At 40.9% G+C, this 25,961-nt stretch overlaps 1 protein-coding gene across 2 annotated transcripts in view; it reads right to left on the bottom strand.

Annotated features, from left to right (window-relative positions):
* Nucleotides 1-25,961, bottom strand: part of SEMA5A (semaphorin 5A) — a 606,804-nt gene that overhangs the window by 112,737 nt on the left and 468,106 nt on the right. For both annotated transcript variants that reach the window (XM_074945055.1, XM_074945056.1), the window contains exon 15: nucleotides 16,846-16,993. In XM_074945055.1, coding sequence (XP_074801156.1) covers nucleotides 16,846-16,993 — 148 coding nt within the window. The remainder of the gene's footprint in view (nucleotides 1-16,845; nucleotides 16,994-25,961) is intronic.

Here is a 25,961-nt window from a genome sequence, read left to right as displayed (position 1 = left end):
TTTGTAATCAGATATAAGAGAAGAGTGTGTGTGTGTGTGTAAGTAATATTAGTGAGTTAAACTCATATTCTAACCTCAGCTAAAAACCTTCATTAAGCTGCAGTTACAAATATAAACACCTATCAATTGTTAACTTGGACACCCTCAACTTGAAAAAAATCACACTTCTCTTCAAAAACTTTGTACCAAATATATAGTTACAAGTAATTCCTAAAATGACCAGAACTGGAAGAAATTAAGCACATTTTTTAAAAAAAAAAACCTCTATTTTTTCCAGTTACTTTACTTTGTGCATTTGACACCATGGTCTCATTCTATATTAAGGGTTCATTTAAAGGGTTAATATATGATCATTTGATGTTTTAATAAATGGCTAATCAATTGTTATAGCTTGTTAGAGAAACCAATAGGTCAATAGGTTGTTTATTACTATTGTCTATAACACCTATAACATATACCTCATGCCTCTAACACGCTTATAACATCTATCAATCAATCATTAACACAAACTATTTATAAGTAACCAACAGCACTTTGTATATAGTCAGTTTTACCTATAGTCAATGAGGAAGGGAGAAGGTGACTAGACTGAAAAGATCTTTTCAAACATAAATGGAGAAACTGAATTAAAAAACCCAACCTTAAATTTTGTTTTAAGGGTTTTTGTTTCTTTGTTTTTAATCAGGACATAATGTTTAAAAGAGGCTCTACCTAAGAATGGATTTTTTTAAAGTTGTTTTTTGAGTTTTATTTTAATCAAGTTGACAACAACAACAAAAGAAAAAAAGAAAGAAGAAAACCTTATGAGAACACAGTTTTCTAAAAACAACACAAGCATTAGAAATTCATATTTAAGGTTGCATTTAAAAACCTAGCAAATATCAGAAAGTCCAGAATAGCAGTTATATCCACCCAAACGAGCTTAGGTCTGTCTCTATCCCCTGCTGACTTTCCACTCAATATGTACGTAATGCTGAGTGTGTATAAAATTGAGACACTTTGGTGAAGAACTTTAGATGAACTACATTTTGACAAAGACTTTAAGAGATTTGCAGCCTCTGGTTGCAGACATCTTAAAACTACTTTATTTGTACAGTTTGCCTGTGGAGTCAAAGAACTGTGGAGTCTATGGGCGTGGTTTTTACACATATGTCAACATCTGCAACATGTGCTTCTGCACACTAGAGAGCAAGCCACTACTACGATGTTTCATCTGGTACTCAAGAGTTTCCTCATAAACCTAGATTTCTCAACTCTGTTTCCCTACTAAGTCTCAACGTCTGAGAACATTTTAAAGTTAGGAACCCCATATATTTTCAGAAAATTGTTCCAAATGATTTTCCTGTCTGTGGTCATTTCTGATGAAGCAAAGTACAAGTCTGTTTCTTTCAGCAACTATGTATAGTCTACATGGTCTTAAAGAAGCCTGGGGTAATTTCCATATTCACAACTCTTTACTTACTTTTTTTTAAAGTTTAATGCTTATTCAGTGATAAGAATCACTACAGAGTTTGTAAATTGCTTAGAGCATTTAGCACATTGGCAGGGGTTTGGGGTGAGCTTGCAAACTGTGCTGGGATGGAGCCTTTTACTCTCTAATCTGCCTCCCTGTCTTCCTAGTGAGTCTCTGTGTTCTGTTTCCTTTCTCACTGACTCCTTCTCCATCCCAAATGTGAATCCTACCTGCCTCTTTCTCCACTGCCATAGATATAAGGTCAAATGTAGAGTTTACATACTCTTTATCAGGCCAACACTATATGTAGTAACCAATTCTAAGAACTAAACAATTCTTCTAAAACTAGTGAAGGGCACCTATCAGAGACCGGAGAGTAACAAATCTTTAGTTTTTTGTTTGTTTGTTTTGTTACTTTATGCCAATCCATTCTAGAATGTTGGCAAATCAAAAAAGTTAACAGAACTTTCTAAACATTGTACTTTCTCACTAGTTCAACCTTCCTATCTCCAAAGCATCTTGTCCCATTTGCCTTCAACTTTTCAGGTAATTCTGCTCTTGCAGAACATCCTGCCTGTGAAATTTCAGGACAAATTGGTTTAGTTTTGTCGGAGTTATGGGTGAGTAAAAATGGGGCCGATAGTGGACAGCTGTTTTCAGTTTTGTAAATAAAAAGACTAGCATCTCTTCATAATAAAGCACCTCACATCAAAACACTTTGCATTAGTTGCTGATAAAACTCTGTAAACTAAATGGTAAAACAGTAAACTGCGAAGACTCTTTGCTATACATCAGAAATCGCCTGTAAAAACCTTAAGCCAACTTTCCTATCCAAATACTCAAAAAAAGACTACAGACTCCATTTTCTACAAGAATTACATTTATGTGACCTACAGCCAGTCTTTTGATGGATTAATCCCTGTAATCCATCACGTGCTTTTTTTTCCTGTGGGTCATGCATCATTTTTATACTTCATATGAAAACTGCTGATGTTAAATTCCAGTATATGCCTAATATTCCTTTTAGCCTGGCATTGCACAAGCAATGCACAGATATTAATCCTTTTTCTAAGTACTCTAAAGCCTCTTTAACAAATACCCAAGCTGCCAAGATACCATACACAAGCTCTTCACACACCAACATTCAGTATGTGAATGTGTATATTATATTTCTAGTCTTGTGAAGACCAAACCGTTTGAAAGAGAAAAGCATGAAACTTTCCCTATCCTTATTTCCAAGCAGAGGTCTTTATTTGCCAAAAAATGTAGGTTTGGTTCAACTGAAACCATCAGCAAATTTGTGTCAAATTTGCTGAATAATTTTGGACAAAAAATAATGTAGGGTGCTAGATTCTGAAAGGGATTTAGGCACCAGTCACAAAACAACCAAAAGAGGAGGTGATGCTCCCCTTACATCCAGAAGCCCAGTGGCTCGGGCACTCACCTGGGATGTGAGAGACAAAGTGGAACAGCTGCGATGCAGTCACAATTTGGTCCTTTCTTCCCCCAGCTCCATGGGGAAAATAAATAGGACAAGCCCTTTTTCTGACATATCTCACCTTCTTCCAGGCTGGCTCAGCTATTCTGGACAGCACACTGTGGGCAGAGGAGCCTTGAGCTAGGGCTCTGCTTGCTCCTCACCTCTGCCTGTCCTCTCCCCCCACCTCAGGAGTGGGAGCTGCAGCTCTGCTCTCCCCCCGTGCAAAGTTGGGTAATGAGGTTAGCCTGAGGAGGGGAGTATGAAGGTTTTTTATGCTCCATTACTCCCCTATGTAGTTGTGAAACAAGGTTCACGAGTGATTAAAGACACTAAACTGTAATGAGTCTATTTCTGTTTGTTAGATTCTAATATGCTTGTTAGGCTAGATCCTCAGAAGACATCAATAGAACTACATCGGTCTATTTATTTTGGATCCCAATAAGCTGCTAAAAGAACAAGTGTGTAAACTATCATTTGTCATCTTCATTCTTCTAGGAAGTTTATACTGCATTTGGGGCCTGATCCAAAGCCCATTAAATCAATAGCAATCTTTCCATTGTGTGGACTTTCGATCAGGCATTTGAAGAGGTATAACCCACAGCTGCTTTTTTTTTTTCCGCAGTGACAACTGAAAATCTCTCTGGACAGATCAAGGTAAGGAGCATATTGTGGGTGTGACTCACTACTGCATTACTGCAGTTTTACACCAGTGACTCCACTGATTTACCATGGAAAGGTGAATGAAATGAAAGACTTTGTCTGCAAAGTCTGGATTGTAACCTAATGCTTTTCTGCTTTCTCATGTTAAAAATATTTCAGTAGTTGAATCAGAAGCCCTGATAATGCAAACTTAAAGGTCTGAAATTAGAGATTTTAATATATTTGTGATATTTTAGATGTAACAACAGGTGATGCTGAATATGTCAAATTCTGCCCTCAGTGTAACTGGTATCTGCAGTGCTAATATTGTTGTTATGCTGTAATTACTTAGTACTTCTGAGGGCATCATTTACCTTTAACCCAGTAGGAGCTAAAATAGCTTATATTACCATATGTTCACACATATTTGGTTTCTGCAGTTTCATTATCTGAAACTACCTAATGCCACAAGGAAACAAAAATTAATGAATTTCTGGACAGCAGCTAGCTAATCAAAGGAAGGTCCCTTACAGCTGACATTTAGATTCCATAATCTTTTCTGTTGATATGACAAATGTTAATAGCTTAACATTTAGAAAGCTGCACTTCCCAGACATGCAAAAAAGTACAGGTATGCTGTTTTCTATAGTGTAATGTTTCTCAAATTTGGAAGTGTAGAATTTGACTTGCCCTCCAAAATATGGATGTGCATCACTGTGGACACTGAAAAGTACGTGCCAGTGCATGTGTGCCCAATGGTATTTCAAGACATATAAACATATATTCCCACCTGTCAGAGAGTTAGGGTTCGAGTCCTTACTATTTTTCCATCTGATGTGGCTTGTAAACATGCACAGGGCTCAGAGAGCACTATATACCAAATACATTAAGAAGTCGGCCACACTCAAAGGAGTTAATATTTAACACAATGCAAGTGCACATTTGCCTTTTCTAAAGACTTGTGATCAGAGCTGCCCTAAACGAATGTTGTAGGCCTTGAACAACCAACTTCCTTTGGCACAGAGGACATGATATTACTGCAGAAATGTTTAATACTGGATGTTGACAGAGGAAGAGATGAGATTTAATCAATCCAGGAGGAAGGAAAATAAGCTCTTATAATAACTACATAAATAAATGACCCCAAAACTATTTAAAATGTGCTCTGAACCTGGCACAGTGAAGGGAAGGAAATGGCTGAGTGATATTATTTTCAATGAAGAGAAAAATCTTATCACAGCCCAATAAATTAAAAATCACTATGATGCTCTGAGAATAAATGAAAGCAAGAGACAGGCCAGAAGATAAATGTCATAAATTTGGACAGAGTTCTGTGTAATTGCACTCTGATGGCTAAGGACTGCTGCCAATTAGCCTGGCTAACAAATCAATCTTGCACACTTGGACAGCTCCTGCAATAGTGCAGTTATAACTGTAACAGCACATATTACTGATGCAAGCCTAACCCATCACTCAACCCAGTAATGTCCTACTGAAGGACACAGGGCCTTTTAAATGACCAAAATGTGAAACAAAACCATTGCTTTGTGTTACTCTTCATGTTCACATGTGTGGTTTGGAATAATTTTCTGGTAGGGAAATTTGTTTACACCATGGGATTTTAACCATATTATGGTAAATCTAACAGGAATCAAAGCAATCATAAGAGGAATAAGGTGTTAAAGAGTTGATTCAAGTAATCTGATTAGTTAATGTAAAATGGCTCATCAGAATTTCTATACTGGATCAGCCCAGTGGTCCATCTAGTCCAGCATCCTGTCTCCAACAGTGGTCAGAACCATGCTTCTGAGAATGGCATCAGAACACTACAATAGGAATAATCTGCTCTACATAGGTCTCATTCTGATCTCCAGTAGTCAGAGACTGGTTTTAAGCGCTGAAGCATGAGTTATAATATCCCTTTCAATCTTTTCATTGTCATTAATTATGATATCTCTGTATATTCTTAATATCCATACAAATGTTCAATTCCTTTTTAATTCTTAATCTTTCTATCTACCCAATGCAACTCAGTACTCAGTCTAGAAGAAACTATATCTTCAGCATTTTTGTGACTTTCCTTTTGCCACTATGATAAAATAATTTCAAGAAATAATAATGGGGGGCATTCTCTTAGATCAGACCAGTCACTATACAATATGATGCCCAAACAAGGTACAGACAGCATCTAAGAGCTTAATTCTTTTTTTCCTGGAATTTATGCTTACATTTGTACATAACTGTCACTAACCTACATATTTCAGATGGGCAGATGATTTAGGAACTACATACCTACATCTCAGTTGAATGATCTTGAAATTACAAACACACACACACACAATCCAAAGCAGAAAACCTAGTCCTCTTAATTATTAAGAAAAATTGGTTGGACACTCTCCAAAAGGTTTAATTAACATGTATCTAAGATTTGGTCATTCTTTCAAATAACTTTACGCTGTGCAATGATATGGACAAGCCACACCACTGCTGTTTAAATTAAGGCCAGCGCATACCAACAAGAAACCCTTGGTGAACATCAAAAGAGAGTTCTAGAGACAGTGAATTATTGCTCTACAGTACTTTGGAATCCCCAGAAATTAGCACTGTCTATTCACATGCAATGTTTAAATTAAATACTGCTTAAAGAGGAGAAAAACTCTTGGATGAGAGCATATCTGTAATGAAATGGAATGGGATCTGTTTTCATAGTTTGCTCATGTTCTTATGACACTATTAGGATTTGAATTTAAAAAGTGGAATGGCCATTTAAGAGAATTCTTCTACCTGCCTTTGCCTGGAAGAGTTCAAACCAATGTCAAATTAGAGTCCACGAAAGAAAGGATCACAAAGCAGCTGGAAGTCACTGACACAGTTCAATATGGGCACCCTGCAGCAGATCCTGAGCTGGTGTAAACTGTCATAGCTCCATTAACTTAGAATCATAGAAGATCATAGAAGGGTTGGAAGAGACCTCAGGAGGTTATCTAGTCCAACCTCCTGCTCAAAGCAGGAACAACACCAACTAAATCATCACAGCCAGGTACTTTTCTTCAGAACTGTTGCTTAGCCAGCCTGTAGCAGTGCATGGGATTCTTCCGTCCTAAGTGCAGGACTCTGCACTTGTCCTTGTTGAACCTCATCAGATTTCTTTTGGCCCAATCCTCCAATTTGTCTAGGTCACTCTTGACCCTTTCCTTACCCTCCAGTGTATCTATCTCTCCCCCCAGCTTAGTATCACCCGCAAACTTGCTGAGGGTGCAATATATCCCATCATCCAGATCGTTAATAAAGATGTTGAACAAAACCAGCCCCACGACCGAGCCCTGGGGCACTCCGCTTGATGCTGGCTGCCAACTAGACATCAAACTGTTGATCACTACCCATTGAGCCCGACAATCCAGCCAGCTTCTATCCGCCTTCTAGTCCATTCATCCAATCCATACTTTTTTAACTTGCTGGCAAGAATACTGTGGGAGACCATATCAAAAACGTTGCTAAAGTCAAGATATATCACATCCACTGCTTTCCCCATATCCACAGAGCCAGTTATTTCATCATAGAAGGCAATCAGGTTGGTCAGGCATGACTTGCTATTGATGAATCCATGTTGACTGTTCCTGATCACCTTACTCTCCTCCAAGTGCTTCAAAATGGTTTCCTTGAGGACCTGCTCCACGATTTTTCCAGGGACTGAGGTGAGGCTGAAAGGTCCGTAGTTCCCCAGGTTCTCCTTCTTCCCTTTTTAAAAGATGGGCACTCTATTTGCCTTTTTCCAATTGTTCGGGACCTCCCCCAATCACCATGAGTTTTCAAAGATAATGGCCAATGGTGCTGCAATCACATCAGCCAATTCCCTCAGCACCCTCAGATGCATTACATCTGGACCCATGGACTTGTGCATGTCCAGCTTTTCTAAATAGTCCTTAACCTGTTCTTTCACGAGTGAGGGCAGCTCACCTCCTCCCCATACTATGTTGCCCAGGACAGTAGTGTGGGAGCTGACCTTGTCTGTGAAGACTGAGGCAAAAAAAACATTGATTACTTCAGCTTTTTCCACATCATCTGTCACTAGGTTGCCTCCCCCATTCTTTAAGGGTCCCACACATTCCCTGACCTTTTTTCTTGTTGCTAACATACCTGTAGAAACCCTTCTTGTTAGCCTTCACATCCCTTGCTAGCTGCAACTCCAGTTGTGTTTCGGCCTTCCTGATTATACCCCTTCAGGTGACCTATGACAATTTACACCAGCCGAGGGTCTATTCCGATTTTAAACATTTTTTTTAAATGACTTGACTCCTAAAGATGATGTCTAGCACAATGTTTGTTTCAAAAAGAAAACAAACATTTTAAAAAACATTTCAAAAAAATAAAATAAATCACTCAGTAATTTGATTGCTAGGAACTGAAAAACCAAGCACTATGAACAGGGCCCCATCTTCAGACACATGCATACAGCAGTGTGCTCAGTTTAAATGTCACATTCAGCATAAATGTGCATGCAAAGTCTGTAACTGCATGGGCAAAAGTCCAGACAGGTTTCTAACTGGACTTCTGAACATGACGTTAGACAGGGGTGGGCAAATGTTTTGGCCCGAGGGCCACATCTGGTAGGGGAAATTGCATGCAGGGCCATGAATGTAGGGCTGGGGCAGGGGGTTGGGGTGCAGGAGGGAGTGCGGGGTGTGGGAGGGGGTGCGGTGTGCAGGAAGGGGATCAGGGCAATGGGTTGGGGCAGAGGAGGGGTCTGAGGTGTACGAGGGGGATCAGGAAATGGGGTTGGGGTGCAGGAGGGAGTGCACAGTGTGGCAGGGGGCTCAGGGCAGTGGTGCAGGGAGAGGTGCGGAGTCCGGGAGGGGGCTCAGGGCAGAGAGTTGGGGTGCAGGAGGGGTGCGGGGTGCAGGCAGGGGGCTCAAGGCAGGGATTTGGGGTGTGGGGTGCAGGATGTGGGCTCCGGCCTGACGCCGCTTACCTGGAGCGCCTCTGGGGTCGCAGTGGTGCACACCGGTGCCAGGGCAGGCTCCCTGCCTGCCTTGGCCTGGCACCGCTCCGGGAAGCAGCCGGCACCATATCCCTGCGGCCCGTGGGGGTGGGGGGCGCAAAGGGCTCCACACACTGCTTTTGCCTGTGGATATCTCCCCTGAAGCTCCCATTGGCGGTTCCCCGTTCCTGGCCAATGGGAGCTTTGGGGGAGGTATCCACAGGCAAGGGAAGTGTGTGGAGCCCTCTGCCCCACCCCTCCCCTAGGGGCCGCAGGGACGTGGTGCCGGCCGCTTCCCAGAGCGGCACGGGGCCCAGGGCCCCACGGGGTGGCAGTCCCGCGGGCCAGATCCAAAGCCCTTAGGGGCCAGATCTGGCCCACAAGCTGTAGTTTGCCCACCCCTGCATTAGCCAATGTGCACATGCTAGATGTGATTTTCTGAAAATAATTCTTCTGTGTTATCTTATTTTTGTAATGTTTTTACCATTGTCTAATTTATTATTTATTATTAGATTTACAGCAGTGCCTATAGGTTCAACTTATATCAGGTCTCCATTGTGCCAGACACTTTAAAAACACACAGGAAACAGCTATACTTTGAACAGACAGGACAAAGGATGGGAGAAAAGGGTAGTACAAAAAGCAAAGTGATGAGGTTGGCAAATGTGTGAGAACCTGGATTATTTTGTATCTTATTTGTGTGTGCGCTTTCTATTTTTTTTTTTACACACAGTTTGTGTGGTGTGTGTGTTTTGGGGTATGGGGGAGCAAGGGGAGGTTAATTCCCCTTCCCCTTAGCTTAAATTTAAAAAATGCACCACAACAAAGAATAATAGCAATTTTCATTTCTGTTCTCATCTCCCCAGACCAAACATCACAAATTCATATTTGAAACTAAGCACATATTGTGAGGCAGGCTGTACCTCCTCTAATGGACAATGTCCTTTTCAAAGACCCCATCTCCAAATTCCTTTTTAAAGTCATAATAAAAGAATGAAAGAGAACATTTCTGACATTAGTCTTCTCAAGTATGATTACTTTCCACCTTGATTCATAATAGAAACTTTGGGATGTAAATATTTTTCATTATCAGAATTTCTTGAAGATAAAACAAGATACAAATGCTACAGTCGACTATTTTTAGACAAGCAAATATAATTCCTTTGCTTTATTCAGCAACAGAATGCTGACTAACTTAGTTCTGGCACCAAAAGCACATTCATTTTTGCAGATTCCCTCCCATACATATAAAAAGGATTTATACTATTAGTATGATGTGAAATGAGACTATGGACAAGTGTATAATAATACAATATGTCAGCCTAGTTGAGACTCAGCCTAGAGTTGTTATTCTAGAAAGGAGTGTCTAAAAATTAGTTATTTGTTGCATTATTAGCCAGAAGCAAATTCAACTGAGATTATGTTTCTCAGGGGACAAGAAGGAAGTTCTGAAGCAAATGTACAATGTATATGAGTATGATGTACCAGTTCTATCCACAGACTTTCACAATGCCCTCTGTTTCTCATGTATTTCCTGTCTACCTTACAGTAACATGTGATTTGTGATCTACTTAAGATTTCTATTGCGAGACTTTAAACTGCTGCTAAATTTGACCGCAATAGTCCTATCAGGCATTAGACAACTCCAAGCATACTATATTAACTTTGATTAACCTTCAGAGGGTCCCTTTGTCTCAGCATATTGATTTCAAAGTTTTTCTTGTTGACCTTTAAGATTCTCTATGGTATAGTTCTCTTACATCATGAAGATTTATAGTTATCTTATGCTCCATACTCCATGTTCATGTCTTTGTTATTGGCCTTTGGTCATCTATTTTCCTGCCTTGTGTGAAATTTCAGTAAGTGATACAGCTTTGAAAAACCATAGTGTATTTCTAGTTTTTGGCATATTTTTAATGTATTTCCCTTTATATTTTTTAAAAAAGATACTAGCATGTAATGGACAACTTTAAAAATACTGTCTTCAGAAACAATTCTGGGCACATACATTGTAACATTACTATGAGTTTCTGTGGAGAAAATTATGGTGTCAGACGCAAAGAAGAATAACATGAGGTGAAGAATAAGCAGCCAGAAGAGTTGAATTATTAAGGAACAACCATTCTGTTTTTATGTAAATAAATGTTTTATAATAATTAACAGTAGGAGAGAAAAAGACATTTTTTACCACAAGTAAGAACAATTGTTTTAATTAACAAGTTTTCAAAAGATTGCCCTCAGACATCGGTTGCACTTATGGGCCTACTCTATTTCTCATCTTTACCTTTCTGAGAGGAAATTCACTTTACTGAAATTTAAGTCATAGTCTGTCTCCCAGGCAAGTCAATTCAACAATTATCTCATTTTATACGGAAAATTATAAAAACACACCAAGTATTTGTTGTGCATATGAAACTCTTTCCTAGTTCTAATGATGTTTTATGCTTCTTTTTTTGAGCATAAGGCTTCATTTACACTACAAGCACTATGGTGTCACAGCTGCAGCTATGGTGATTTAGCTGTAAATACTTGCTACAGAAATGGAAGGTGGTTTCCCATTGCTAATCAACTCCATCGAGAGGCAGTAGCTAGTGTAATGGAAGAATTGTTCCATCAACCAGGCAGTGTCTACACTGGGGTTTAGATCAGCTCAGCTACATCTCTCACGGGTGTGAATTTTTCACATCCCTGAGTGACATAGCGAGGTTGACCTAGGTTATAGATGTAGACCAGGAGTGACGATTATCCCAACTCCAGCAAGACTGATTTAAAGATTCTCACTCTTTACAGCTTGATCATTTCTTAGACAGGCAGGCTGGGAATTTATTTAAACAAAATTCTGTATACAATATTCTTCTCCTCTTCCTCAACATGCAAATAAAACAAAAAATTCCTCTGACTCTCAACTGTATCTAACAGAAATCAGGATGCAAGAAAATTATCAGGTTTTAGCCTTATATAAAGACTGCTTTCCCCTACTTTCTACAGACATTTCCACAAGCAGAAGTGGGTGGGAAGTAGAAGAGGAAAAGCCTGCCAACAAAACCAGATTACCAGTTTCTTTCCTTGTGATATGGTCTCTCCTCTTCCTCATCCTACTAAAAAGCACAGTTGCATCATGCTGACATAGCATCAAGAGTGTACAAAAGAGGGGGCTTACTTTAGACAGTTGCTGAAACCACACTTCTGCTTAAAGACAAAAAGGGATCAAGTTGGGGAGAAAAAGTGGCGATGTTCTTCTAAATTCCACCCATAAAATGAGACACCACTCACAAGAGAGTGTGCAGATTGTTCAAAATATGGTCATACATGCTCTCTCATCTCAGCTTGTCCTCAGTGGAGTCTGATTACTCCCACTGTCTCTGCTGAGCTCCTTGTGATTGGTTTCCTCTCAGTGAAGTTGGCATCCCCTGATGATGCATCCCCACCAGCGGGGCTCAAATATCTAATGGGGATCATCTAGGCTCCTTAGGCATGGCGGTTTCTGGCCTCTGAGTTAACACCCATTGAGATGAATTGGACAGTTCATATCTCAGAGCTGTCGTTTCAGGTTCTAAAATGCAGCCTGATGTCACTGCATCAGTTAGCCTCAAAAATGTGAATCAAGTGTATGTACCACAACATCCCGAATAGCTAGAGACTTCATTTTGAAAAAGTAAATCTTATATTCTGAAGAGATCATAACAAAGGTGCTGATACTCCTTGCTGCTGTATACTGGCCCAATCTGAGCCCTGAAGATGACTGAGCAAGCAGATTCCACTTGCATGCTTGTGAGGGACAACCAGGTAGCAAATCTGCCCACCATATGTCAACCACTGAGCAGAGTTCTTTTTGCTTAAGAAACTGTACTTAGTGGGGACGAGCCTGGCCTAAAATGTCCTCTGGCAATGGTTTACCTACTTTCAAACTTGTTTCTTTTCACAGCTTCATAACCATTCAGAAAACAAACTTGGCAGCCTTTTTGCTGTGCTCTGGGCCACTAGGCAAAACAAAATGATCTTCAGCTGAAGGTCTCTGGATAAGCTACATAAGGTTGATTAGTATGAAATAAAGAGTTAAGCAAGGTCAGGAAGTCTGAAAGTAAATGAAAATTGAGCCGTAAAGAGAGAACTGAAGGGGCAGAGATTCTGTATATTATCTTTAACTCATAAACCTTCCTTGAGTAGGACTCATCTCTGAGGCCTGATCTCAAGTTATGGAGTTAAATCAAAACCAAAACACTTTTAGTTCATGCCAGCAGGGTCTACCAGGCTAGTTAGTATATGACACGCTGGTATGCAGTAGAATTTACATCCAGTTGGTGCACACTAATGCACTATATAGACAAGCCCTCAGTGGGATACACTGCATTCTGTTCTGGATAGGATTACCCTTTTTCATCAGAATATTTTATGAACATAAATGCTGGATCCAATCAACAATGAAAACAAATCATAAAAATATATTAATTGGTCTTTGCCTATTAGGGCAATGATCTTTTAGCAAGAAATATGCAAATAAAGTAGTTCTGGTGTGTGTCTGCGTATCCCTTGGAACTCTGTTATGGTAAAGAAACTCTTGATTCAATACTAGATTTTAGTTCCAAACTCACTGAGGCTTAGTAAACAACACTTAGTCATTGCACTTAAATTCTTTGTCTTCCAAGTACATGGAAATTTATAGAGCGTACATTATAATTTTGTTGGTAGCAGCAGCGCCAGTAGAATTTATTTCTTATAGGTACTCTGCGCATAAGCAACTCATGGGAGGAACACAAGGGGGGTGGAGGGGTGCCAGCTAAAGGGGAGGCATGTAACCCTCCCATGTGAGTCAGCCCCACCTCACCCCAGGGCCCCCACACTCTCCTCATCCCCTCCCCATCCCAGGTTACCTGGAGCGGGCAGCTGCACCAAATACAGACTTCTGAACCGCAGGGCTCTCCGGAACTGCAGCAGCAAAAGGAGCAGAACATGAGGCCGCCAGGCGTCCCCATGCTGGCAGCTCCTCCAGCAGAGCTGTACTGCCCCCAACCCTTCCACGCAGCTGTGTCTTCTGTCTGGGGTACGTACAGCCCTGCCAGAGGACAGGGCTGGGGGCAGTACAGCCGTGCCAGGAGTTGTTGGTGTGGGGCCGCCCTGTGTCTTTCTGGTAGGGTGTACCAGCAATAAATATCTTAATGGTACGGCGTACCAGACCATAGCGCCCTACTTGCACCAGTGGTTGGTAGTGATACTATTTTCGGCCATACTCAAAGAGTAACAAGATCATACTTAGAGTAGTTATAAGTGATTTGCTGTCAAACTGGGGTCCCACAGGGATCTATTTTGGGTCTGATACTGTTGAGCATTTTCATTAATGACTTTGATAATGGAGTGGAAAGTATGCTTATAAAATACACAGATGACACTAGGGTAGGAGGGTTGGTTTTCTTTGGAGGACAGGATAAGAATTCAAAATGTTCTCGACAAGTGGGAGAAGACCCTCACCGTGTATCAAGTAGTGGGGCCCTTTGCCGGGATGGATGGAGAAGGTGAGTTTTGTCCCCTTTAACTGCAGGGATAGAGTTTGTCCGGCAGGCTGGTAGGAAGATGGTTGTTGACTCTTTAAGTCCCCCTTCCCCATTTCAGGTAAAGAGGCAGGAAGCAGTACAGCTGGACCAGATCAGCGCATGGGGGATGCTGCCCCCAGCCCCAGCTGACTGGAAGAGAGGGGGGATATTTATACTGAAGTTAGTGGCAGAAAAGCCTTCTTTAATCCAGACCAGGATAGCAGAACTCACCCTCCAACCCATGGAAATAGTTAAAATATCAGGTCTCATAATTATCCATTGTGGACATTACACCAGTTGTCCCGTTTCTTGAGGGGCTAGGAAAGAATTTTCCCTGACTGCCAGATTGGCCGAGGCAAGGTGGATTTTTCGCCTCCCCACAGCTGGTTACGGACCTGCTGGGATAGGGAAGGGGCAGGGCTGGACATTGGGTTATAATGTCACAACTCATTATGTAAGCTTGTGGCAGATGTCCAGTGCAGGTACTCCATAGGGAATAGATATGGTGATCAGATAAAATTGGATGGAAAAGGATTTAAAGGAGGCATCCTTTAAAGAAGCAGAGAAAGGGGATTTAGGGCTCCTATGACTGGTACGGTGGGGAGTCAACTCCCCCTTTATTGTAGCCCCCCACCATAACCTTTATACGAGGGGGGCAGGGTCCAAGCTGCAGGATGGATGGGGCCAGGAATGGAAATGGGAAGAGATGATGGCAGGCCCTGAATATATAGAATTGTATATGGAATTTCCTACTCTGTACAATTTTATCTGCCAAGTACTTCCAGATATGTAAGAATAAAGTTGCAGCCTAATTAAAGTCACCTCCAGTGTCTCCTGTCCTTCTGCCATAGCAGGACAAATGAAATCAACAAGACACATTACAATAAAGATAAGTGCAAAGCATGGTACTTAGGAAGGAAAAAAATAAATACACAAATATGAAATGGGGAATAAATAACTGGTTAGGCAGTAGTACTGCTGAAAAGGATCAGGGGTTTATAGTGGATCACAAATTGAATAGGAGTCAACAATGTGATGCAGCTGCAAAAAAGGCGAATATCATTCTGGGGTGTATTAACAGGAGTGTCATATGTAAGGCATGGGAGGTAACTGTCCCTCTCTAGTTAGCACTGAGGAGGTCTCAGTTGCAATACAGTATCCAATTCTAGGTGTCGCACTTTAAGAAATATATGGACATATTGGAAGGAGCCTAGAAGAGAGCAACAAAAATTATTTTAAAAGGTTTAGGAAACATGACTTATGAGGAAGGTTAAAAAAACTGGACATGTTTAATCCTGAGAAAAGAAGAGTGAGTGTGGCCCTGATCATAGTCTTCAAATACGTTAAGGGCTGTTATAAAGAGGACAGTGCTCAATTGTTCTCCACGGTAGGAAAAGAAGAAATGGGCTTAATCTGCAGCAAGGGAGATTTAGGTTTGATATTAGGAAAAACTTTCTAATTACAAAGATAGTGAAGCTCTGGAATAAGCTTCCAAAGGAGGCTGTGGAATCCCCATCATTGGAGGTTTTTTTAAGAACAGGTTAGACAAACACCTGTTAGGGATGGTCTATGTATACTTTGTCCTGCCTCAGTGCAGAGGACTGGACTAAATGACCTCTCAAGGTCCCTTGCAGCCCTACATGTCTATGATTCTATATTTAATTGTTTGGGGGTCTCTTAGAGATAAAACTACTAGTTTTACTGAAACAGTTCAACCAAAGAGCTGTCTAACATAAGCATGCAGTAGCTGAACTGGGTAGGAACTGTTTGAATATACTAGACTATGCTATCGTTTTACAACATTTTAAGAATGACACTGGTGAGCGGAATCAGATTGCAAATCCCAGTAACATAATCTTATTGGGTCAATTCTAAGATCTGACAAAGCACCTCATAACATTCTTCCTAACTCATGGAATTTCCCAAGGCTATCTGGGGTATGCAATTTTTACTTGAGACCATGAACAAATTATTTTAAATCCAAAATACTGCTCAGCCTTATGAATCATATAATGTTAGTACACGATTATCAAGAAAGATCTATACGGAAAAATTACAGATTACATTCTAACTTCTCTGCACCAGTCACAGAAGTTTAAACACCGATCTGTGTCATACATTTTCCTTTGTGCCTGTCACCACTGGAAGAAAAATATTCTGAAAGACTTTGCAGAATTTAAGACTGCTTGGTTAATTCGTAAAGATGAGTCAAGGAAAGAGAAGAAACCCTTTGAAAGTGTTCAATCTGTTTGCAAAAGTGAAATTTCACTTGTGGCATAAATGTCAAAAGTAACAGAGTAAGGACATATGAAAAAAACAAAACAAAAAATATTATAAATTACCTTTTATTATGTTTTGAACAGGCCTTCTGGTGGTCTAACAAAAAGGTAACAGTCAATGAATGACAAACTTCACAATTATCAAGTTTATCCTCTGAACTTAGGAAACTTAAAAATTGGTCCAATATGCGAGGACCCATATTCCTCTTCTACTTTTACAGAATTCTGACTAGAACAAAGTGAGCATATTTTTCTCCTAGTTTGCAACAAACAAAATAAATATGCCTATGACAAATCCCCATCTGTAACAACTTTCCTTTAGGAGGTCTCTCATCTAGCTCATGTTGTATAACAGCATCCTCTAACTTGCAAACATGAATTTCTCTCAGTAAAATAAAAACAATACAGCTATAAATACACACTCATGAATCAAAATGTTTGCAAAGCATTCAAGTCTTTGTTGATGGGAAGGCATAGAAGCGACTCACCACATTACAGCCAGGGCAGTCAGGGCCATTCTCACACATCCTGCGACGAGCCTGAATCCCTCCCCCACACTGGGTAGTGCAACGTTCCCACGGACCCCAGCCTGTCCAAAACATATGTGGAGGGCACAGCAAGTGCTCATTGCAGTATCTGTGACAAGGGAAAGCAAGAGGGAAAAGAAACTATTTAGTACAACAAAAGGTCTCCAACTTCTACATTTTCCATTATTTAGAAAGATGTTTGCATATGGAAATGTTTTACACTGATGGCCTTATATTTATTTGTTGAACCCTTTTTTTAAAAAAAAAGTCACAAGTATATATAGTATATAACCATTAATGGAATTGTATTTTATAATACTGTGGGTGTAGCATTTTCTTCATTGTCTAATCTCTTTCTACAATCTATTTAATGTACCTACTCTATTATACTGGTAGCATATTATTTACCATAGTAGTTAGGTCAATCACTACTTTTGTAGAAGTAACATACAGAGATATCTGAGGGCAGAATTTGGTTCATGGACTAGCTAAGTAGACGTCTATGCTGGCATTACTTTTCTAGAAGAAGCAAGCTTTCTTTTTCCAATTCAAATATAGCTGAGTTTGCTTTTCAACTGTCCCAGTGTATTTAATGTTATAGATAAAATAAGAGATAAAACATGATTCTAAGCATAGGAATACTATGGTGTTTTGATTATGTTATTGCTTTTACCTCTAAAGTGTGTTTCTAATCATTGTAACCTAGTTAGGTTTTCTCAGTGGGCTACAAACAACCCGAATCAGAAGACCAGATAGCTATTCAAAGGGAGAAGCCAAATTCTACTCCATGGATTTTGTCCGGCCTGAACAAAATCATACAGGACACAATTTCCTTCCTCCCTTCCTTCCTACTGTTGATGTACTGGTTATCTAATATCTATTTTCCCATTACCCACTCAACAAGTTTCTATCCATTTTTACTGTCCTGCCATGAAAATTAACATTAATATTTCGATCTCATTTTTTTTATACTTGAATACAAATAATGATGTTACAAATGTACTGTTGTCTTCAATAGCATCAGTGGCAGTTACCTTTCTTTCACAAATCCCTAAAAACCTCAACCTATAATTCTTTATTACTAAAGTATTGGGAACTGTCAAGATGAATAGTTAGTGCATGGCAAGCAGGGGTGTAAATCTACGGTGCACTAGTTTGGCCACACAGACTAGCTGTCTGTGTAGACCTTGCTACTGTGCACTAATAGTTCCCTAGTTTGCAATGGCCTACTCTCATTTCAAAGTGGAACAGATCAAAGAGCATTAGGTACCTTTTAGTGCACAGTAGCAGGATCCACACAGGCAGTTAGTAAGTGGCAAGCTAGTGTACTGTAGGTTTACACCCCAGCGTGCCGCGCACTAATTGTTTACCTAGACAAGCCCTCTGAATGTTTAGAACCAATTGCTCTGTGTATGCATGTATGTATGTGTTTGTACTGCACGTGTAGATGAAGGTTTATCTTAAATGTGGGATTCTGCTTCAGAGAGTAAATTTTGCTTTCTGGCCAGTGCAACACCACTGAAACTAACAAGGTTGCATGCGAAAAATGAGACCAAAATCTGGTTTTATGTGTATGTAGAGCAGGGCAAACTATTCACAGCACATAATGCATTTGATTAATTGAGACCTCCCCCCCTTTCTCTGAGAATTATCTGAGAAAAACTCCTATTTGTATGTATTTGCTAAATCAAATTATCAAGAAATGGGTTGTCCAAACATATTTCAGCCTATGTATTGTTTATAAACTATTCACCTATTTCTTTGAATATTCACTATTAGTAATTTACTGTTCACACTGTAATTGGTCACCTAAGTCACATCATGGGGTTCTGCTCTGATAGCTTCCAAACCTTCAGAATGTTCACAATGGATTTACAAACATTCTCTGTGCGAAAACAGTCACACACGCACATTTGCATGCATGTTTGTGACACTCTTCTCTGTGATCAATTGTTGAACGAAAGTTTGCTAATATGAACGTTCATGAGAATAGAGTAAAAGGGATCACATATGATGACAGAAGAAATTTCATACTTTTATTATTCAAAGCAATGTGCACGCATTTTTTGCAGTATTCCACCTGCTCTTAGTAGAGCGGTTGTAATGAAGTTTGAGACACAGACATACAATAAAATGAATAGGAGTACTTGTGGCACCTTAGAGACTAACCAATTTATTTGAGCATAAGCTTTCATGAGCTACAGCTCACTTCATCGGATGCAACCAATAAAATGAATCTTTGACATGAAGCCAAGAAGTTATAGGTTCATGTCACATAAAATGTGTTATAAATGAAGTGTCTTTTTTTTTTAATACCAAGTCCCATTTTCAAATGTCAACGTGTCATGTTTCTTGCTCTCTCTCAAGTAAGCACAGGGGAGAAACAAGACTTTACCAAATTAACTTTGTAGCTGATACTCGAAGTATTTGAAAGGTTAGGAATGCTGGAATTCTGCTAGTCAAGTCCAGTTAAAGATATATCTGAAGCTACAAAAATCACAAAGTACTTATACAATCTGCTTAACTTTTCATAAAGCAAAATCAGCCACAGAGCTGGGTTTGCATTTTTCTCCCCTTCTGAAAATATCACAGCACACAAGTCTTAGATTCACCTCAAGCCAGCCAAGCTCCAAAATCATCAGATATGTTTTTATAGTTAAAGATCAATTACAGGGGCAAATCTGGGAACTGTGTTGTAGCAAGAGGTTTTGAGCCACGTTTTATTAAGCAAAAAGAAAAGGAGTACTTGTGGCACCTTAGAGACTAACCAGTTTATTTGAGCATGAGCTTTCGTGAGCTACAGCTCACTTCATCGGATGCATAGCATATCGTGGAAACTGCAGAAGACATTATATACACACAGAGACCATGAAACAAAACTTCCTCCCACCCCACTGTCCTGCTGGTAACAGCTTATCTAAAGTGATCATCAAGGAGGGCCATTTCCAGCACAAATCCAGGTTTTCTCACCCTTCCCCCCCCCCCCCACAGACACACATACAAACTCACTCTCCTGCTGGTAATAGCCCATCCCTCTTTGAAACCTCTCTTTATAATGCGCATGATAATCAAGGTGGGTCATTTCCAGCACTAATCCAGGTTTTCTCACCAGCTCACGAAAGCTCATGCTCAAATAAACTGGTTAGTCTCTAAGGTGCCACAAGTACTCCTTTTGTTTTATTAAGCCTCTTTCCGGCTGCATTTCAAGTTAGCCAGTAACTTCTTATTCCCTTTTGCACACACTCTCTCTCCCTTTTAATTTTTTTCCCAGGACCCAGAGGGCTTACACTATACAGTAATTCAGCAAAACAAGCAATGTAAGAAACTAAGATCTGTGTAACTGCTGCCTTCAGCACAGACTGTCTACAGCATTGACGAGGGCAGAAGGGAGAATGGCACACATACACATACACACAAAGGCTAGGCTAGTGCAATGATCCCCCCTCTCCTTTTCTGACAAGTTCAAGTTCAATTATTCACATGTAGGAATTGCTGTTCTGGGAGAAAAAAACAACACAGCTGAATCTACTCCCGGATCCTCTTTCCAGAAGCAGCCTATACCTGATGGTTCAAAGGAAAGTAAAAAAAAAACAAAAAACCCTCCAATAATCCACTTATATATTCAATCCTATCCCACAGAGGGAAATTTCTTGCTGACCACAGCAGAAGATAAATTTATGCCCTGGAGCATAAGGATTGGCAGCCCTTTAAATAATTACCTAAATTAGTTTAACTGCAACTGCTATTCATATTCCTATAAAGCTGTCATGTTTTAAAAAATTAAAAATGTTATTTACCTCAATAATATTGTGCAGCAACGAGTACCACAGGTTAATTATATAGCAGTTGGTTAAAAGTGCACTCTTAATTAATTTAAAATGTGTTGTAATGTTATTTGTGTTTCCCCTTTGTTTTTGTACTCTATTACAATAGAGTATGAATAATAACCACCAATTAGACTCCTCTATACCATTCATCATAGTGTATACATGAGTCATATTGTTATGCTGGAGGGTGTTGGTGGCTATCAGCTAGAGTTGCAAACTATTCGCACAAAACAGAACACCCTTGTCCCGCCCCTCCTCCGAGGCCCCGATCCCACTCACTCCATCCCCCCTCCCTCTGTTGCTCACTCTCCCCACCTTCCCTCACTTGCTTATTTTCACTGGCCTGGCTCAGGGGCTTGGGGTACAGGAGGGGTGAGGGCTCTGGCTGGGGTATGGGCTCCAGGGTAGAGCCAGAAATTAGGAGTTCAGGGTGCAGGAGGGGGCTCCGGGCTGAGGCAGTGAGTTGGGATGCGGGTGAGGGTGAGGGTTCCAGCTGGGGGTGCGGGCTTTGGGGTGGGGCTGGTGATGAGGGTTTTGGGGTGCAGGAGGGGGCTCCGGGCTGGGACCGAGGGGTTCAGAAGGCAGGAGTGGGCTGCAGTAGGGGGTTGCGGCATGGCAGCGGTTGGGGATGCAGGCTCTGGGCGGCGTTTACCTCAAGCAGCTCCCAGAAGCAGCAGCATGTTCCCCCTCCAGCTCCTACACGGAGGCGCAGCCAGGTGGCTCTGTGTGCTGCTCCATCCACAGGTGCCACTCCCGCAGTGCTCATTGGCCACAGTTCCTAGCCAATGGGAGCTGTGGGGATGGCGTTCGGGGAGGGAGCAGTACTCTGAGCCCCCTGGCTGCCCCTGTGTGTAGGAATCAGAGGGGGGACATGATGCTGCTTCCGGGAGCTGGGCGCAGCCACAGCAGCTGGGCAGCCTGCCTTAGCCCCGCTGCATTGCCAACTGGACTTTTAACGGCCCAGTCAGTGATGCTGCCAGGAGCTGCCAGGGTCCCTTTCCGATTGGGCATTCCAGTTGAAAACCGGACGTCTGGCAACCCTATTATCAGCAGGCATTTCTTTCGTCTTCACTCAAGTGCAACCTCACTGAGGCTCATGTGTGTGCTAGCCCCCCTGCATTAAGGTTAAATTCAATAGGTTCTTAAAACTCCTTTAGGAAATAAGATAGCTGAAACAACAGAAAACACTACCCCCAGGGACTAGGCCACATGCATGACTAATCAGAAGCTGAGCTACAGTGGGCAAAGGGGGTTTCCCTGGGGCTGACTGCAAACTCAGGAGCCTTGTGATTGTGTATGTGTCAGCAGTACACAGGACTAGAAAAGCCAAGACAGAGCCAGAGAAGCACTGATAGGCTAGCCCTGAGAGAACATCACATGAAAGAACTTTCTGGACAGAGTAATGTCTGGAAGGACAGGCCTAGTACTGTGAGTAAGGGAACTGCCTCCTGTTTGATCCTACTGTTTTCAGAGAAACAGGACTTTGTACATTCTTTGTAAATAAACAGGACTGACCTGAAGAAATATCTGATTTGTATCATCAACTTCTCCTACAGGAAACAACGCTCAAGGCCCCAAACATTGGCTAACTGCTTGAGCCAAAAGAGGCAACAATATTTACTCTTACAGTTCTCCTTCAATGCTCCTTCCCTGACTTTTTCAAACCTCTTCCCCTACATAAGCAACTCCTGCACTTCCAGTTATTTTCATTGCCCTTATCTTGACTTGTTCTATACCTACTATGTCATTTTTGAAAGGAAGTCATTGACACTAAATGCATTTAGTAAAAATATCATTGACAACAACATCCATATTATTCTCTATCTTTTCTTAATGGAACCAAACCCCTTATTCGCCATGCGCTTATTCCTTCATTTTTTACCAAGACTGATCAGATGTTTCTGTTGACATGTCCATGGCGATGCTTAGATATTTGTCCTGACAGTTTAATAATCCAGAATCTAGTGTATACTTGTAAATTACATGATTCCTTTCTAATGTTTATTACCTTGCACTTGTGTACAGGCTGTTTGATTATCAAGTTTTTAACCCCACGCTCACCACTGTTTTCCCTGAGCAGAGGGGAGCTGAAACCAATGGATCTAGGCACGATATGGGGTGAGCTGACTGCAGCATACTCATCCCTATCTCTCCAAACCCCTCCATAGTGATTCAGATCCATAGGTGTGAAGAGGGAGGGGAAGGGAAGTCAGATTCTCTTCCTCAAACCTTCATAGAAAACAGAAACAAATTACTGAAGTAACCCGACTGGCTTCCTCACTACGGTGAAGCCTCCTCTCCACCATCCCTAATTTTCTGTGGAAAATAGTGGTCAGAGATACCTTGCCAACTTGGCTCCTGTAAGAGCTGGGCTGTCAAGGGGGCGGCGGGAACCAGGGGAGATAGTGGAAATGCAGAGAGAAAAATCTGTAGGTTTAATGAGTTGATCCTCCATCTTCTAACACAGGACGGAAGGGGAGAAACCCTTACACACAATGGAGGAAGGAAGAGGAACCAACATACATTGAAACTTGAAGAGTTTCCGCTATCTTCAAAGAAATAACCCACACAGAGAAAAATGAAGCCATTTCTGAGGTCCTTCAGAAAGTCATCAGGATGCTTCACTCTTGTGTTTTGACTAGAAATAATATGTCAGCAAATGTTGCCACTCCACTACTCTCACTCCTTCTCCATATTGTTTCTAAATTGTTTCTAAATAAACTGAACAGCATCTGTACTATTAACTTCTCTATACACTGAGATTGGCTATGTAATCCTATTCTTAGGGCTAATCTTCATGTACCACTGTAATGCTGAACATGAAGATGCTCCTATGGTGACGGGAGAGCTTCTCCCATCAGTGTATTTAAATCCACCTGCCCAAGGGGTGATACCTATGTTGAGGGGAGAAACTCTCCTGTCGACATAGAACCGTTTACACAGGGACAGGGGGCTAGATCAGTATAACTACATCGCTCAGGGGTGTGGATTTTTCACATCCCTGAGCGATGTAGTTATACTGGTAGAGGTATGTTGTGTAGACCAGGCCTGAGTTCCTAACTTTTAACCATTTTTTCATTCTTCCGCTTGAGCCCTGGGTCATGCAAAGACCCCTGTGCTTAACTTTAAACTAGTAAATAGTCCCATTGATTTGAAAGGGATTACACACATGCATGAAGTTATTATGCACAACGTGTGTAAATCTCTGCAGATCAGGGAGTTTGTGAGGTTTCATGGGTGTAACTGAGGGGAAAATCTGGCCCTATATATTTGAGCAGGATGAATATTTTTTTAAAATGAATATTCACTCAGATTTGTAACTAACTTAGCATCAGCCGTACTCATGCCTCTTTTGTATTTACTTTTTATGGAATTTTCCACAAAATGGAATTTTATGGGAACAAATGTTCATAGAAAACCTGCTTCAAAATAGTTTGCAAATACTTGTGGAAACTGAGTTTTGTATTTACATGCATAAGTATTTGAAGCTGAAGTGAGTGTGTATTTGCACAGTCAGGATATATAAACAATACTGTGTGAATTATCTGATGAACTGCAACTAGTTAACACATCTCGAATATTGAATTCAGACATGCAACTGATCATAGTGAAGTAATATAGTTAAAAATGCATAGAAAAATTGTTAAATAATTTCAGAGAGTAAACCTCATAGACTCATAGACTTTAAGGTCAGAAGGGACCATTATGATCATCTAGTCTGACCTCCTGCACAATGCAGGCCACAGAATCTCACCCACCCACTCCTGTAACAATCCCTTGATTTATGGCTGAGCTACTGAAATCCTCAACTCGTGGTTTAAAGACTTCAAGGTGCAGAGAATCCTCCAGCAAGTGACCCATGCCCCACACTGCAGAGGAAGGCGAAAAAGCCCCAGGGCCTCTGCCAATCTGTCTTGGAGGAAAATTCCTTCCCGACCCCAAATATGGCAATCAGCTAAACCCTGAGCATGTGGTCAAGACTCACCAGCCAGACACCCAGGAAAGAATTCTCTGTAGTAACTCAGATCCCCCTCTCTAGAGTCCCATCAGAGGTGACTCGGCATACTTACCGCTAATAGTGAAAGCTCAATTAATTGCCAAAATTAGGCTATCCCATCATACCATCCCCTCCATAAATTTATCAAGCTTAGTCTTGAAGCCAGATATGTCTCTTAACTCCACTGCTCCCCTTGGAAGGCTATTCCAGAACTTCACTCCTCTGATGGTTAGAAATCTTCATCTAATTTCAACTCTAAACTTTCTGATGGCCAGTTTCTATCCATTTGTTCTTGTGTCCACACTGGTACAGAGCTTAAATAATTCCTCTCCGTCCCTGATATTTATCCCTCTGATACATTTATAGAGAGCAATCATATCCCCCCTCAGCCTTCTTTTGGTTAGACTAAACAAGCCAAGCTCTTTGAGTCTCCTTTCATAAGACAGGTTTTCCATTCCTCGGATCATCCTAGTAGACCTTCTCTGTACCAGTTTGAATTCATCCTTCTTAAACATGGGAGACCAGAACTGCACACAATATTCCAGATGAGGTCTCACCATTGCCTTGTATAACGGTACTAACACCTCCTTATCTCTACTGGAAATACCTTGCCTGATGCATCCCAAGACTGCATTAGCTTTTTTGACGGCCATATCACATTAGCGGCTCATAGTGATCCTGTGATCAACCAATACTCCGAGGTCCTTCTCCTCCTCTGTTACTTCCAACTGATATGTCCCCAGTTTATAACAAAAATTCTTGTTATTAATCCCTAAATGCATGACCTTACACTTTTCATTATTAAATTTCATCCTTTAGTATTACTCCAGTTTACAAGGTCATCCAGATCTTCCTGTATGATATCCAAGTCCCTCTCTGTATTGGCAATACCTCCCAGCTTCATGTCATCCGCAAACTTTATTAGCACATTCCCACTTTTTGTGCCAAGGTCAGAAATAAAAAGATTAAATAAGATTGGTCCCAAAACCGATCCCTGAGGAACTCCACTAGTAACCTCCTTCCAGCCTGACAGTTCACCTTTCAGTATGACCCGTTGCAGTCTCCCCTTTAACCAGTTCCTTATCGACCTTTCAATTTTCATATTGATCACCTTCTTTTCCAATTTACCTAATAAATCACAATCTCCTTGCTGTTGTTCTGGAAGCCGGAAAAAAAGTTACTCTTTCTTTGTAAATTGTTAGTTGTGAATTATTGGCTCAGCACTCCTAAACATCTGGGCCTAATTTAACAAT

This window comes from Natator depressus, chromosome 2 (assembly GCF_965152275.1).
Source record: "Natator depressus isolate rNatDep1 chromosome 2, rNatDep2.hap1, whole genome shotgun sequence".
Classification (NCBI taxonomy): domain Eukaryota; kingdom Metazoa; phylum Chordata; order Testudines; family Cheloniidae; genus Natator; species Natator depressus.
The sequence above is the reverse complement of the archived record's forward strand: the minus strand, read 5'-3'. Positions and strand labels throughout refer to the sequence as shown.